Source organism: Hypanus sabinus, chromosome 27 (assembly GCF_030144855.1).
Source record: "Hypanus sabinus isolate sHypSab1 chromosome 27, sHypSab1.hap1, whole genome shotgun sequence".
Classification (NCBI taxonomy): domain Eukaryota; kingdom Metazoa; phylum Chordata; class Chondrichthyes; order Myliobatiformes; family Dasyatidae; genus Hypanus; species Hypanus sabinus.
In genome coordinates, this window is record NC_082732.1 from 42,814,143 (window position 1) to 42,830,041 (window position 15,899).

Below are 15,899 nucleotides of genomic sequence, written 5' to 3' on the forward strand. Positions count from 1 at the left end.
AGTCTCTGTGGACAGTGGCAGGTGGTAACTGGTGAGGTATTGTAGGGATTAGCGGTTTGTCTGCAGCTATGCTTGACGATTCGATGGGCTGAATGGCCAAATTCTGCTCTTATGTATTGTGGTTTTATTTTATCACATCCTGTGATTATGGGACTAGTTCAGATAGATGTCTTGTTTAGCATGGATGAGATGGGCTGAAGGGCTTGTTACCCCTTAGAACAGAGATGAAGAGGAACTTTTTTAGCTGTAGGGTGGTGCATCTATAGATTTAATTGTTACAGATAGCTGTGGAGGCCAAGTCATCAGATATATTTAAAGTGGCGGTTGACTGGTCATCAATTAACAACAGCAACAAAGTTTATGAGGAGAAAGCAAGAGAATGGGGTTGAGAGGTAAAATAAATCGGTCATGATCTACTGGTGGAGCAGACTCGATGGGCCGAATAATCTAATTCTGCTCCTGTGACTTATTTCAAAGTTTGTCATCAGCGCTAAACAGGATGCGATTATAAATTATGATTGGGAAGCAAAAAGGCTTCAAGGCACTTTAGAATGAGGGGAAATTGGCAAAAACATATCAGATGTCAAATAATGAGAACATTAAACTACATGAAAAATAAAAAGGCGACATTTCAGTGTTAGATTACGAAGTTGTGATATTCTTGCACAGTAGACACCGAAAGCAAATAGGCAGCAAGCAGTTCATTATATTTGCCTTCCTACCAAGAGGATGAGGAAGTTAGGATTTTTTCTGAGAATTGCTCAGGGCGGGATTCGAAACCACAGAGCGAGAACCTGGCCCTCCGGAGCGCGCACAAACCGCTCGCGAGAGCGTGCGCGCGCGCGCCCCAGGCTCCCAAAGCAATTGGTCTCGCGACCGATCCGGTAGGCGGGGCTCTTTTAAAAGCGCTGATTGGCCACTGGGGGCGGGAGGGCCTTTTTCGCCTCCGATTGGTCGATGAGTGGCGCTGTCGGGCTGGCAGGAGCGAGAGCGCGCCGGTGGGGTTACCGGGGCGGGTGGTTGTGTGCGCGTTCACGCGCGCGGTCCTCGGCCGCTCTCCTCCTCACTCGCCCGGCAGCGCCATGACATCCCGGAGGTAAGGCAGACCGGCGGTCCGCGCTCCCCCGGTAGAGGTCGAGGTGACGGGTTGGTGACCGCGAGGGGAAGCTGATGTCCCCAAACCCCCTTCCCCACTGACCCGGAGTTCCTGGTCCCTCAGCCTGGCGGGGAGGGGTGGGGATTCCTACCTCCCCTCAGTCCAGGGTTCACCTGCCCGATCCTACCTTCCCAGTTCCCACCCTCCCCTCAGTCCGGAGGTTCGCCTACCCGATCCTGCCTCCCCTCAATCCGGGGGTTCACCTATCCGATCCTACCTTCCCTTAGCCGGGGGGGGGGGTTCACCTACCCGGTCCCACCTCCCCACCCTCCCCTCAACCCGGCGGTCACCTACCCGGTCCCACCTCTCCACTCTCCCCTCAACCCGGCGGTCACCTACCCGGTCCCACCTCTCCACCCTCCCCTCAACCCGGGGGTCACCTACCCGGTCCCACCTCCCCACCCTCCCCTCAACCCGGCGGTCACCTACCCGGTCCCACCTCCCCACCCTCCCCTCAACCCGGCGGTCACCTACCCGGTCCCACCTCTCCACCCTCCCCTCAACCCGGGGGTCACCTACTAGGCTCTACACTCCCAATGCCTGGGTGTCATCTGCTCGAACCGGCTCCCGGACTCCCCTCAGCCCAGGTGTCACCTACCCAGCCTCATATCTCCTCAGCCTCGGGGTCACCTATCTTGCCCCACCTCCACCTCAGACCCGGATCCCTCAACACACTGCCGCCCTTCCCCCATTTCTGAGTCACTGACATCCTCATCTCCTCCTCCATCCCACCACCATTTCCTCCACTCTGAGTTGAGCTCTCCTCCCCTCCCCTTGAGCCCCTCCTACCTCCGCTTCCCACCATTTTCTTAATGGACTTGTGACTAATGACACTAACCCACCCGTCCCCGATGCAATAACACCCCTTCCTGTGTCTGCTCCTCCCTACCATGGTCACCACTTGCTCTCCGTTGTTTTCTACTTTCAGAATCATGTTTAATATCTGTAGTAAATGTTATGAAAGTTGTTGTTTTGAGGCAGAATTACATACTTAAAATACTATAAATCACAATAAGTATATGAAATTTTAATGAAATAAGTAGTGCAAAAAGAAAGAAAATATAGTGAGGTAGTGTTCATTCAGAAATCTGATGGAGTAGAGAAAGAAGCTGTTCTTAACCGTTGAGTGCGTGTCTTCGGGCTCCTGTACCTCTTTCCCAATGGTAGCAATGAAAAGAGGACATGTCCTGGGGTTCCTTAATGATGGATGCCGCCTTGTTAGCCCCCAGTAACCCAGTCAAAGTCCATGAATGTGAATTATTGCAGTGAATAATTCACTGCTCCTCACCCTCAGCATGTGTGGGGACAGATGTCAGTGATGTTCCTCCCCACCTGCCTTGGCAATAAACTTCAATATCAGATAAAGTACAAACCTGAGCTCCCAGATTAGACTACTTTCTGATGAGGGATTTGTTCCCGAGCTGTGGAAAAATGTTTCTGCCCATGTAGGCATGCCAAGTGAAATTGATGTTGGATGCTGCATCTTGCTTAGGCCAAGTAGCTTGAGGTGAGCAATGAAATGGATAGGTCATTACTAAAGTTGCGCCTGTGGAAAATGTAATCTGTACTTTCTATATAATTTATATTCTGTGTTGTGTGAATATATATGCCTGTGAAGCTGCTACAGGCAAGTTTTTCATTGTACTTGTACCTCACCGTACTTGTACGCACGCCAAGAAAATCAGACTTGTAACTGAATGCTCAGCAATATGGCAAATAGAATATAATCAGGGAAAATGCATAGTTCTCTGCTTCCTAGATAGTGTGTTTCCGGTAAGATAGCGGTGCGTTCAATCCCAGTGGCTTCTACAGAGTCAACCAGATGTGTCACTGTCCTTACTGAACATTTTTTTGCAATTACAAAATTCTGCTAGACATTCTTAAGTACTGCAGGTCTACCCATCAGTGGGTTGCTCATTGTCGAAGAAACTGAAGGAGCTGGACTTGGTGTGGCTCGTGCTGCCACCTACATCTGCGAGGTAGCAGAGAAATCGGTCTGTGAAGACTGTGTGCAATCCAGCAGTGATCATCTGATTTTTGAGTCCTGCTGAAGGGTTTCAGCCCGAAATGTTGAATGTACTTTTTTTCCCCGTCGATGCTGTCTCACCTGCTGATTTACTCCTGCTTTTTGTGTCTATTGCTTAGATTTTTCTTGAGTGAGTGATCAGCTTAGTTGGCTTTCTTGTGATTGCAAGTCGAATTCACTAAGTTATCGGCCGCCATCAGGAACTTGGCCTCAAGCCACGGAGTCACCCAGGAGAGAGGCGCAGAGTAGTGGGATGGTGTGGTGTCCATGCTGGAGTCAGTGCTGCCCCCCATTGTTTGCTCGGCAGAAGACAAGCTTTATTGTGTTTGACTGCAGACTGATGCAAAATTCATGGACAAAAAAATTAATTTTTTGTGTGACTGTATTTTAATGATATCTTACACGCTTGCTATCCTATATGTGCCTTGTGCTGTGTGACTGTTGGTACTGTCAGGCAGCATCTGTAGGAAGGAGCAGAGTTGTCGTTTCGGGCTGAGACCCTTCTGCCTGGCCTGCTGCGTTGCTTGAATTTCCAGCATCCGCAGATTTCCTCGTGTTTGAGTTCTAACTTTCATTTTGGCTGTATTCATGCAAATTCCTGTATGGTTGAATGGCAATTAAACGTAAACTTGTGTACTTCAATTTAAAAAAAACAAAAGGCAGTGTGTCTTGTTTTTAGAATGACAATGGATTTGAAAGTTCAGAGGGACTAGGATGATTTTATGCACAGGTAAGTTATTGTAGTGGTTAGTGTGATGCTATTATAGGTCAGGGTGTTGGAGTTCAACTCTGGCTTCCTTTGTAAGAAGTGTGTACATTCTCCCAGTTATATGCATGGGTTTCCTCCCAGGCTAAAGGTGTACTGATCAGTAGGTTATTTGATCATTGTAAACTGTCCTGTGATTAAATAGGCTGAGGTTGTTGGGCTGGAAAGACCTATTCCACAATGTATCTTTAAATCAATAAATTGCTGGAACAAATCAATGGTTCATGTAATATGTGTAGAAGGAAGTGGACAATCAGTATTTCACATCAAAACCATTCATCAGTGTGGATGAAGGGTCCATTTGAAAGATCTTGACCAAAAAATGTTGATTGTGCCATTTCCCTTCAAGTTGCTGCCCTCGACCCTCCAGCAGTTTGTGTGTTGTTCCAGATTCCACCATCATCAGTCTCTTGTGTCTCTGTTTGCTACATTGATTTCTGGGCTGATAGGTTTGTCATAGAGCAATACAGTACAGATACTGATCCTTCAGCTCAACAAGTCCACGCTGAACACAGTGCCCACCCAGCTAGACCAAATTTGCTATTTTAAGCTCCGCCCCTCCATGTACTTATCCAAGTGCATCTTAAAATTAGACGATTGCACCTGCCTCAACCACTTCCTCTAGCAGCTTGTTCCATCAACTCTTCACTCTCTGTGGAAAAAATTGTCCCTTTGACTCTTAAGTCTTTCCCCTCTCAATCTAAACTTGCGCCCTGGTTTTAAACTCCCTTACCTTGGAGAAAAGACATCCTCCACCTTCTCCTCCTCTCTCATAATTTTGAATATCATTATAAGGTTGCGCCTCTTTGCCCTGACTTTATAGCACTTGTGATATCGATTTTATAATAGAAACATTATGCTGCAATGAGATTGAGTATTGTGTACAATTTTGGTCATCTATTATAGGAAAGGCATCATCAAACTGGAGAGAATGCAGAGCAGATTTATAAGGATACTGCCTGGACTAGAGAGCCTGGGTTCTAGAAAGAGGTCAGCCATGCTGGATCTTTATTCCCTGCAGTGTAGGAGAATGTGGGGTAATCTTTAAGAAGTTTATAAAGTCATGAGGGGGATATAGTTAATGTGGACAGTATAGTATCTTGTGCAAGCTTGGAACTAATATCTTTAGTTTTAAGAAACTTCATCAGATTACAAGATCTAATTCTGAGCCATTCCAGTGGGACATGAGTATTGACATGTTAGTAAGTGTCTAAGGTAGGCTTCATTGTCTGTCTGACCTGATTTCATTGAACAGAGATGCTCAACCAAAAATTACTTGTGGTTTTCTAAAGGACAGCAAACATATCTTGACACTGCATGAAGCTTCCAACTGTATCCACAGTTATCTTGGTTATACTTCTTCCCATCTTGTCTCTTGTAAAAAATGCTATTTGTCTTAGCCACACATCTGATCCCAGCATGAGGCTTTCCTTTGGAGGACATCAGAGATATCCTCCTCCTTCAAAGAACAGGGTTTCCCTTCCTTCACTATTGATGCTGCTGTCTCCCGCATCTCCACCATTTCCAGGACATCTGTATTCGCCCCATCTTCCAGCTGCCTTAACAAGGATAGAGTTCCTCCTGTCCTTGTCTGCCACCCCATGAGCCTCCACATCCACTCTCTGCAACTTCCACCATCTTCAAAGGGATCCTACCAATAAACCCATCTTCACTTTCTCCACGCCACTCTCACTTTACTCAGGGGTCACACCCTCTGTGATTCCCTTATCCATTCATCCCTGTCCACTAATATCCGTACTGAAAATGACAAACGGTATATTTGCCCATTTACTTTCTTCTCGCCCCCAGTCAGGGCCCCAAACAGTCCTTCAAGTTGAGGCAACACTTCACCTGCAAATCTGTTGGGGCCATCTATTGTATCAGGTGTTCCTGATATAGCTCCCTCTATATTGCTGAGACCCAATTTAGGCTGGGGGACTACTTTGTCGAGCATATCTGCCAAATGCAGAATTTCCCGCTGGCCAACTGTTTTAATTCCTATCCCTATTCCTATTCCAACATAGACTTCTCTTGTGTAACATTGAGGCCACTCTCAGGGTAGAGATCTCATACTTCATCTGGGTAGCATCCAACTTGATGGCATTAGCATTGACTTCGCTCCCTGAACCCTCTTCTTCTGTTCCTCACTCTGACCTCTTACCTCTTTTTACCTGCCTGTCACCTCCCCCTGCATTCCCTCCTCCTTCCCTCTATCCCATGGTCCACTCTCTTCTATCAGATTCCTTCTCCAGCCTTTTACCTTACCCAACCACCTAGCTTCACCTATCACCTTTTAGCTTGTCTTCCTTCCCTTCACACCTTTTTATTCTGGTATCTTCCCTCTCCCCCCCCCCCCCCCCACCTTCCAGTTCTGATGAAAAGCCTTGGCCCGAAAATGTTAACTAGTTATCCATTTCCATAGATGCTGCCTGAGCTGCTGAGTTCCTCCAGCATTCTGTGTGTATTAACACAGTATATAGAGTTCTTTGTGCAGTGATTGTGCCAGACTAGCTATTTATTTCTTTTTCCCTCTTTTTAAAATTTGGAAACATGAATTAACATTGAAATCTTTTTTTTAGTATTTAAAAGATGACAGACAGCCAAACAATCCAAACTTTTGTCATAGAATGTAGAGGTCCACTTACTGTGTTAATAATATTTCCACTTACCTTTGAAGACCTTGCTGTTCTTACACTCTTCTCAGAGTCCTAAGTAAGTTAATTGCAGAAACAGTGCCCAAGTGATGCTGTCCACTGCAGACATAAATAAAACCTAGAGGTATTGAAAGTCTGAATTGATGGCAAAACTCAAAAGGTGAGGCATCATCTGTTGAAAGTGCAGCAGTCAGCACCAGGGGTCTGTTTCTTTCCTTCATAACTTATTGCCTTTCATGCAGCTTCACAAACTTGAAGAGTTCTTATCACGTTGAAGTTTGCAAATACTAAGTTTCCAAACAGGAAGATCTTTTGAGGTCATTGCCAGGTGCACCCCATCTGCTATCATGATCTTAAAACATATTTCATATCTAGGTTATACGTAGTGTAAGAAAAGTTTCAGCAAGTTTGGGCCAGTCTGGTGGTGGTCCTGGATGACAGAGGTTTGATCAGCCTTGTGGCTTCCATGGACTAGCGGCTCTCACCACATGACTTCATATGTCTTCTCGGCGAAGATCCTTCATCTCCTGGGAATGAGGCATCTGTTGGCATTTCTGTAACACTGGATTATTATGGGATGGAGTTGCTAGCCCCATGCACAACTCTCCTTTTTTCATAGCTGGACTTGGTGCTGTCGATGGTGAAGTTATAATGTTGTGCCAAACCAATTAAATTAATAATCAAATGGCTAACTAAACCAATTCCTTCTGCCTACACAATGTCCATAACACTCCATTTTCCTCACATTCATGCGCTTATCTATATGTCTCTTAAAAGTCCCCAATGTTTCTACCTCCATTACATACCACTTAATGCTGTGAAACAAAGTTTCCATTAGCATTGCTTTGGCAGGATGTTGGTTTGCATTCCAGTTAAAGATGACAAGGTCCATAAATGCATTGAATGAATAAGGTAAGCTCTTCACAGTTAACATAATGTAGATACTTAGATAATCAGCCACGGATACATTCCTGTATTTGTTCATCCACTATAGAAGTAGTATTTGGAAATGAAAGGGAGGTTTATCAAGGTCTTTGGACTGTTAGAAGAGGTACCTAATAATAATAACTTGTACATATATAGAGCGCTATTCATACAAACGATGTAGTTCAAAGTGCTTTACAAAGTGCAAGCATGTAAATAAAAGACAAAAAGATGTTAGTTAGTTTTGAGCTGGTATTTAAAAGGATCAACTAAATCCCTTAGTGTTTTCACTATTGAATTCCACAGTTTAGGAGCGTGGTTTAAAAAAAAGCCAACTTGCCAATTATCTTTTGAGGGAGATTGTTTAAATTTAAGAGACCAGTGAAAGAAGATTTGAGAGCTTGACCAGGATTATAATACTAAAGCGATTCTGTGATGTACTCTGGTCCCAGACCATTGAGAGCTTTAAAAACAAGTATGAGGTAACAAAAAAGAGAGGCCCACTTGCAAGCATTATCAAATCTTGAAATGTACTACACCACACAGAACGTACTAGAAGATCAATTTTCCATGATCACTTTCTGGAGATAAGCAGCTTCCTGCGGTGCAGTGGTGCAGTCGTATGAGTTCTACTCCTGCAGAGGAACATCTTCATTTCATGAATTCACATCACATTACTAAAATGTTACATTGGGGCATTGAAATAATCAGTCCAATAATAGCTATTGTGCCTTGATGCCTGCTGAGCTTGTAGAGTTGTGCCTGTTCCTGCTGTTGGATCAGGTCTTCATCTAGCTTGTAGTTAAGGACCGAAGGAAATCTATCAGTGAGTGTCACACAGTGTTTTTGGATGGCATATTTTCAGAGGTTAAATAGTTGGTTGTGTGTGTAAGCTCTGAGATATGATGATAAAGGATCATCTTCATTTGTCATATACCTGCATTCACATGTATTAGGAATTTGCTGTGATGTGCTGGCACAACATGCAACAAAAAACAACATCCACCAATGATAAAGAATAAAAATTATATTAGAAAGTTGGAGGTTAAAGCCTGGATATGGAATAAAATATGACTTGACTTGAATGATTACCAGCATGTATTTACCATAAGACCATAAGATGTACGAGCAGCATTAGGCTAATTGGCCCATTGAGTCTGCTCCACCATTTCATAATGGCTGAAATAACTTTCCTGTAAGCCTTCTCCCCATATCTTTATGCCCTGACTAATGAAGAATGTAATAACCTCTGCCTTAAATATATGTAAAGACTTGGCCTCCACAGCTGCCTGTAGCAAAGAATTTTACAGATTCACTACCCTCTGGCTAAAGAAATTCTTCCTTATCTCTGTTCTAAAGAGACACCCATCTAGTCTGAGCCTGTGTCCTCTGGTCTTAGACTCTCCCACCATATGAAACATCCTCTCCATATCTACTCTATCAAGGCCTTTCACCATTCGATAGGTTTCAACAAAGTCAACCCTCATTCTTCTTAATTCTCGTGAATACAGGCCCAGAGACATCAAATGCTCTTCATATGACAAGGCATACAATCCTGGAATTATTTTCATGAACCTCCTTTGAACCCCCTCCAGTTTCAGCACATCCTTTCTAAGATAAGGGCCCAAACCTGCTCTTAATTCTTCAAATGAGGCCACACCAGTGCTTCATAATGTTTCAACATTACATCCTTGCTTTTATATTCTAGTCCTCTTGAAATAAATGCAAACATTGCATTTGCCTTCCTCACCTCAGACTGACCTGAAATTAACCTTTAAGGAATCATGCACAAGGACTTCCAGGTCCCTTTGCACCTCAGTTTTTTTGTATTTTCTCTCCATTTAGGAAATAGTCAACCTTTTCATTTCTTCTACCAAAGTGCATGACCATACACTTCCCGAGTCTGTATTCCACCTGACATTTTTTGCCCATTCTCCCAATCTGTATGTCCTCTGCTGCCTCTTCCTTCCTCAAAACTACTTTCCCTTCCACCTATCTTCAAATCATCTGCAAACTTTGATATGAAGTCATCAATTTCATCATCCAAGTCATTGACATATAATGTAAAAAGATTCAATCCCTAGACAGACCTCTGTGAAACACTACTATTCACCAGCAGCCAGCCAGAGAAGGCCACTCTTTGCATCCTGCCAATCAGCCACTGCTTTATCAATGATAGAATATTTCTTGTAATACTATGGACTCATAGCTTGTTAAGAAACCTCGTGTGGCACCTTGTCAAAGGCCTTCTGAAAATCCAAGTACACAACATCAACCGATTCTCCTTTGTCTATTCTGCTTGTTATTTCTTCAAGGAGTTCCACAGAATGGTCAGGTAAGGTTTTCCCTTGAGAAAAAAGGTTTTCCCTTGACTACAGCCTATTTTATTATGTACTTCTAAGTGCCCTGAGACCTCCTCCTTAATAATCAACTCCAACATTTTACCAGCCACAAAGGTCAGACTAACTGGCTTATGTTTTCTTTTCTTCAGCCTCTCTCCCTTCTTGAAGAGTGGAGTGATAGTTGAAATTTTCCAGTCTTCTGGACAATTCCAAAATCTAGTGATTCTTGAAAGATCATTACTAATGCCTCCACGATCTCTTCAGCCACCTCTTTCAGAATTCTGGGGTGTACAATATCTGGTCCAGGTGACTTGTCTACCTTCAGGCCTTTCAGTTTCCTAAGAGCCTTCTCTCTAGTTATGGTAGCTTCGCATACTTCATGCTCTCTGACACCTAGAGCTTCCACTATACTGCTAGTGTCTTCCACAGTAAAGACTGATGCAAAATGCTAATTCAGTTCTTCTCCCATTTTGTTGTCCCCCATTTCTACCTCTTCAGGATTGTTTTTCAGTGGTCCGATATCAACTCTCGCCTTTCTTTGACACTTTATGCATCTGAAAAAACTGTTGGCATCTTCTATAATGTTATTGGCTAACTGACTTTCATATTCCATCTTTGCCTGCTTAATGACTTTTTTCATTGCTTGCTGTTGGTTTTTAAAAGCTTCCCAATCCTTTGACATCCCACTATTTTTCGTTGTATTATATGCTGGTTTTGACTTTTGTTTGCCATGGTTATTCATCTTGCCTTTAGAAAACTTCATCCTCTTTGAGATGTATCTATCCCGTGTTCCTGAATTGTTTCCAGAAATTCCAGCCATGGCTGCTCTGCCATTATCCCCGCCAGTGTTCTTTTCCAGTCAATTCTGGCCAACTCCTCTCTCCTGCCTCTGTGATTCCCTTTACTCCACTGTAATACTGATACATCTGATGTTAGCTTCTCAAATTTCAGGGTGAACTTTCCCCTTGGGTTCTCTAATCAGTTCTGGTTCATTCACAGCACCCACTCCAGAATGGCTGATCCATGAGCTGCTCTAAAAAACTATCTAGCCACTCTAGAAAATCCCCCTCCTGGAATCAAGCACCAAACTGATTTTCCCAATCTACCTACATATCGAAGACTCCCTTGACTATTGTAAAATTGCCCTTTTGGCATGCATTTTCTTTCTCCTATTGTAATTTGTAGGCCACATCCTTGCTACTGTTTGGGGGTCTGTATACAACTCTCATCAGGGTCTTTTTACCATTGCAGTTCCTTAGTTCTATCCACAATGACTCAACACCTTCTGACCCTATGTCACTTCTTTCTTATGATTTGATTTCATTTTTTTACCAGCCAGAGCAATGCTGCCCCTTCTGCTTTCCTGCCTGTCCTTTCGATACAATGTGTACCTTGGACATTAAGCTCCCAGCTACAATCTTTCAGCCCTGATTCAGTGATGCATACAACCTCAAACATGCTATCTGCAACTATGTTGCAAGTTCATCTACCTTATTCCATATACTGCACATATTCAAATACAACACCTTCAGTCCTATATTCAGTTTTGACTGCCTTTACCACTGCAACTCATCCCGATGTCTGCAATTTTGCCCTATCAGCAGCCTCTCCTCACTATGCATTGCCTCTCTTTGTAAACCAGTTACCTCATCTTCAGCACTATCATCCATCTTTCCTATGATAATTCTTACATTGAAATACAGGCAACTCAGGACACTAGTTGCACCATGCTCAACCTTTTTATTCCTAACTTTGAGGTCTTACCAACATCTGCCTCCTCAACCTCTCCACTTACTGTTATGGCACTCTGGTTTCCCTCGCCCTGTAACTCTAGTTTAAAGTCCACTGTGCAGCATTAACAAACCTTCCCGCTAAGACCCTCTCCTGTTCAGGTACAAACCGTCCCTTCTGTACAGGTCCCACCTTCCCTGCAAGGGAGCCCAATGATCCAAAAATCTTATGTCCTCCCTCCTACACCAACTCCTCAGCCACATATTAAACTGTATAATCTTCCTACTTCTGGCCTCACTAGCCCGTGGCACGGGTAGCAATCCTGAGATCAGAACCCTAGAGGTTCTGCCTTTTTAACTTGGCACCTAACTCCCTGAACTCCCATTGCAGAACCTCTTCACTTGTCCTACCCATGCCATTGGTACTTACATGGACCACGACTTCTGGCTGTTCACCCTCCCACTTAAGAATGCCAAGGACTCAATCTGAGATATCTTGGATCCTGACACCCAGGTGGCAACATACCATCTGGGAATCTCATTCTCACCCACAGATCTGCCTGTCTGCTCCCCTAATGAATGATTCCCCTATCACCACAGCATGCCTCTCCTCATTCCCTTTCCCTTCTGAGTCACAGAGGCAGATTCAGTGCCAGAGACCCACACTCTGTGACTTTCCTCTGTTAGGTTAACCACCCCCCCTCCACCCAATAAGTATCCAAAGTGATATTGTTGAAGAGGGGGATGGCTGCAGGGGCACTCAACACTGGCTCCTTAACCCCTTTCCCCTTCCTGACTGTCACCCAGTTTCCTGTGTCTTGCTCCTTTGGTGTAACTACTTCTCGATATGTCCTATCTATCACACCACCCACTCCCCCCCCCCAGCCTCCCGAATGATCCAGAGTACATCCAGTTCCAGCTCCAACTCCTTAACACAGTTTGTTAGAAGCTGCAGCTTGATGCACTTCTCACTGTTGTGGTCAGGGACACTGGCCTTCCCAAATCCCACAAGAAGAGCATTCCACTATCCTGCCTGGCATCTCTACTGTCCTAGCTGAGAAGGAAAAAAAAACTTGAACTTTTCTTAACTTTGCTTTCTCTGAATGAAATCTGTCTTCAATGAAACCTCGAAGAGTTAAAGCCTCAAGATCACCACTCTGATCATGTCCACTCTGATGACGGTCACTGAGCTTGCGCCTGCCTTCCCTCAAGTTGCTCTAACTAATCAATTCTGATCACCGATGGTCACTGCTCAAAGCTCCTTTTTGCTGTGGCTACCTGCTGCTACCTTTTTATCCTTGGGCAGTGTATCTGATTGAAGTCCCCTCCTCTCCAAACATCACATGTCCAGATTGGCAGCATTTTGCAATGTAAACAGCATTGTAAAAAGTGGTTTAGAGTATTTCTAATGCAGTGGTGGTGGGAGGGGTGGCAGTGATTCATAGAAGGGATGGGGAGCTAACTAGAACGATTGATCAGATTAACTGCCTGGAGGAAGAAACTTTTAAAAAGGTGTGGTTTTTTGTTTTAATAGCCCTATAGTGCTTTCCAGAAGGGAGCTTGTGGAAAAGGCAGTTTACAAATTAGACTTGGAGTAATGATAAGTGTGTGAAGCTGTCATCAGGTAAATAGATATTAATTCCAAGTCCTGTGTGAAATCAATAACTGTGTATTGGATGGAATAACATGTTAAATTAATGGAGGCGCTGGTAAGAGATAACGTTATTAGTAATATTCACAAATGTTAATAATACATTTGAGGCTATGGAACTTTGTCTTGCATGGGATTATATCTGTAAACTTGATTCCTCACATTGACTTAGATTGTTTTTTCTCTTCCTGCCACTAATATTTTCCTGGCTGTCTTGCTAAATGTCTTCTTGTAGGCAGGAAGAGAAGATCGATACCTCTTCCAGAGGTCCACTGGAAAATATAGTTTCCTGCTCTTGCTTGTGATAGGCAATTTCTAGAACAAGTTCCAAAAATTGAATAATAATTTAAGTTAGTGATTCTATCCTTTTAAGAGGTTTAGTTTGGATTTGATCAATGCCAGCTTGAATTAAACCTGGTTGTTGAAGAAAGTGGAACCCATAGTAATGATGCATCTTTCATTTTGGCTAGTTCATAAGATCATACTAGTAGGTTGATTTTGCAGCAGATACTTTATATATCTTGTACCAGGTAAAATTATCATGGGCTTTTCATTTTCATTCTTTTGGTACATTCTAATTTAGTCTCTGGAATATTGTAAAACAACTTTTTTTCTAGTTCAGAAATAAAAGTCTATCAGTATTTAAATGGCAATTTTTTTCCACACTTTCCTGAAATAGTGTTAAAATTACATCTTTGATATTGCTCTGTGTTTTTATGATTGTTATGTAATGGAATTAACTCTGCCGTAGATGGTCCGAAGCCCAGCTACAAAGGGGGGGGGGTGGTGTTGGGCAGGGGGCTAGCAACCCCATTTCGTAAAAATGCAGAACTACAGAAATGCCATCAGAAGCTCCAAAGATCTCATCCCTGGGTGAGGAAGATTACACCAGGAGGACGGGCTACACCTGAAAACAAAGTGAAAGACTGGCCCAGGACAGAGCTACTGTTGGTGGCCTATGCCTTCAGCAGGAATGGTGGGGCCTAAAGTAACTTGTAATGGGATTGGTAAATAGTTTTTAGGCTGAAAAACACTTAATTCCATTACAGTTCTGAGGGGTCTGAAGTGTTTAATGATTGCCATGCAGGGTTTCCAGACAATATCATAGGTAGGGTAGGTAGTTCTTGATAGGATAGGGTGGTTGTTCAATTGGATTAGTGCATCTTTTAATTCCACTTTTTATATTTGACCTCCATGTTCTACCAATTTTGATGTTTGGAGCCTTTCTGAAAGTTCCTCCACTAGCTTTTGGCCAGCAATATCCATGAGTCAGAGGAAGGGGGTTGTATTTTTTCAGTGAGACAGTTAGTGCATCCTTGAAACGTGTTCTGTGCCTTTGTGAAAATCATTTATTGTGTTGGAGCGTAGAGTGGAGTGTTTACTTTGAGTCAGGAGACAAATCTGTGGGCAGAGGCCTGCCACCAAATTTTAGTATATGGAGTTACATGTACAAATGCTGGAGGAACTCAGCTCTATGCCGGAGCAACTATGGAAAGGAATAGAGTCAATGTTTTGAGCCGAGACCTTCTCTAAGGACCCTTCATTGGATCCTGATGAAGGATCTTTGCCTGAAACATAGTCTGTTTATTCCCCTCCATAGATGCTGTCTTACCTGCTGAGTTCCTCTAGCATTTTGTGCATGTTGCTCTGAATTTCCAGCATCTGCAGAATCTCTTGTGTTAAACATACAGGTGCACTTCTCCGGTTAGTTTCTGCTGCTGCTTGCACCACTTTCTTCTGCAAGAAATAAAATATAAGTGGGCGTCATGCAGTCTGCATAAATGAAGTGTCTATTATAGTCGAATAGCTGTTGGTTTGTGCACGCTGTTAAATGTGTGTGAGAGCCTTGCAGTAGTGCTGTATCGCAGTAAACCAAAGTTAGATAAACGTTCTGATTCTTAGAGAAGGTTGGTTGATGAATGGAGTGTAGCAAGTTGACTGGTTGGTGAGGCTGGTGGTGTGTTCAGTGGGATACAGAATTTGAAGACACAAAGATTCTTATCTCTACAATATCCTGATTGACGTCAATACCACCAGTGCCCCCAATGGTCTGTCCTTTTAAGTAATATGAGACATTCACAATATTCTGTCTCCTGTGCATCCATGAAACTATTATACAGCATATAGAGTGTAAATGGAAGGCAATGTAATGGAAATGAGCAGGTAGTGGGAACTGCTGAGGGAGAGTCTTGGCCCAAAATGTTGGCTCTTTTTTCCTGTCTGTCGATGCTGCCTGACTTGCTGAGTTCCTCTAGCATTTTGTGTGTGTCACTTTGGACCTCCAGCATCTGCAGAATATGTGTTTAGGCAGTGGGATAACCAAATTCAAACTTCAAAGTAAATTTATTATCAAAGTACATATATGTCACCATTTAAAATCCAGAGATTCATTATCTTGCAGGCATACATGGTAAATCCAAGAATCACAATAGAATCAATGGTTTTCAATAGGTGCATTTAATGTCAGAGAAATGTATACAATGTACATCCTGAATTTTTTTTCTTTGCAGACATCCATGAAAACAGAGGAGTGACCCACAGAATGAATTACAGTTAAAACGTTAGAACCCCAAAGCCCCCTCCCACAACCCCTCTCCCATGCACAAACAGCAGCAGGGCAACGACCTCCCTCCACCCGCATCAGCACCCT

General features: G+C 43.5%; 1 protein-coding gene across 3 annotated transcripts in view; it reads left to right on the forward strand.

The window, feature by feature from the left end:
* The first annotated feature begins 896 nt into the window (after window positions 1–896).
* ptpn11b (protein tyrosine phosphatase non-receptor type 11b) overlaps window positions 897–15,899 on the forward strand; it is a 136,531-nt gene continuing 121,528 nt past the window's right edge. For all 3 annotated transcript variants that reach the window (XR_009508255.1, XR_009508256.1, XM_059952329.1), the window contains exon 1: window positions 897–1,096. Coding sequence is in view for 1 of the 3 variants with exons in the window: in XM_059952329.1 (XP_059808312.1) it covers window positions 1,083–1,096 (14 nt within the window). In the remaining 2 variants the exon portion in view is untranslated. The remainder of the gene's footprint in view (window positions 1,097–15,899) is intronic.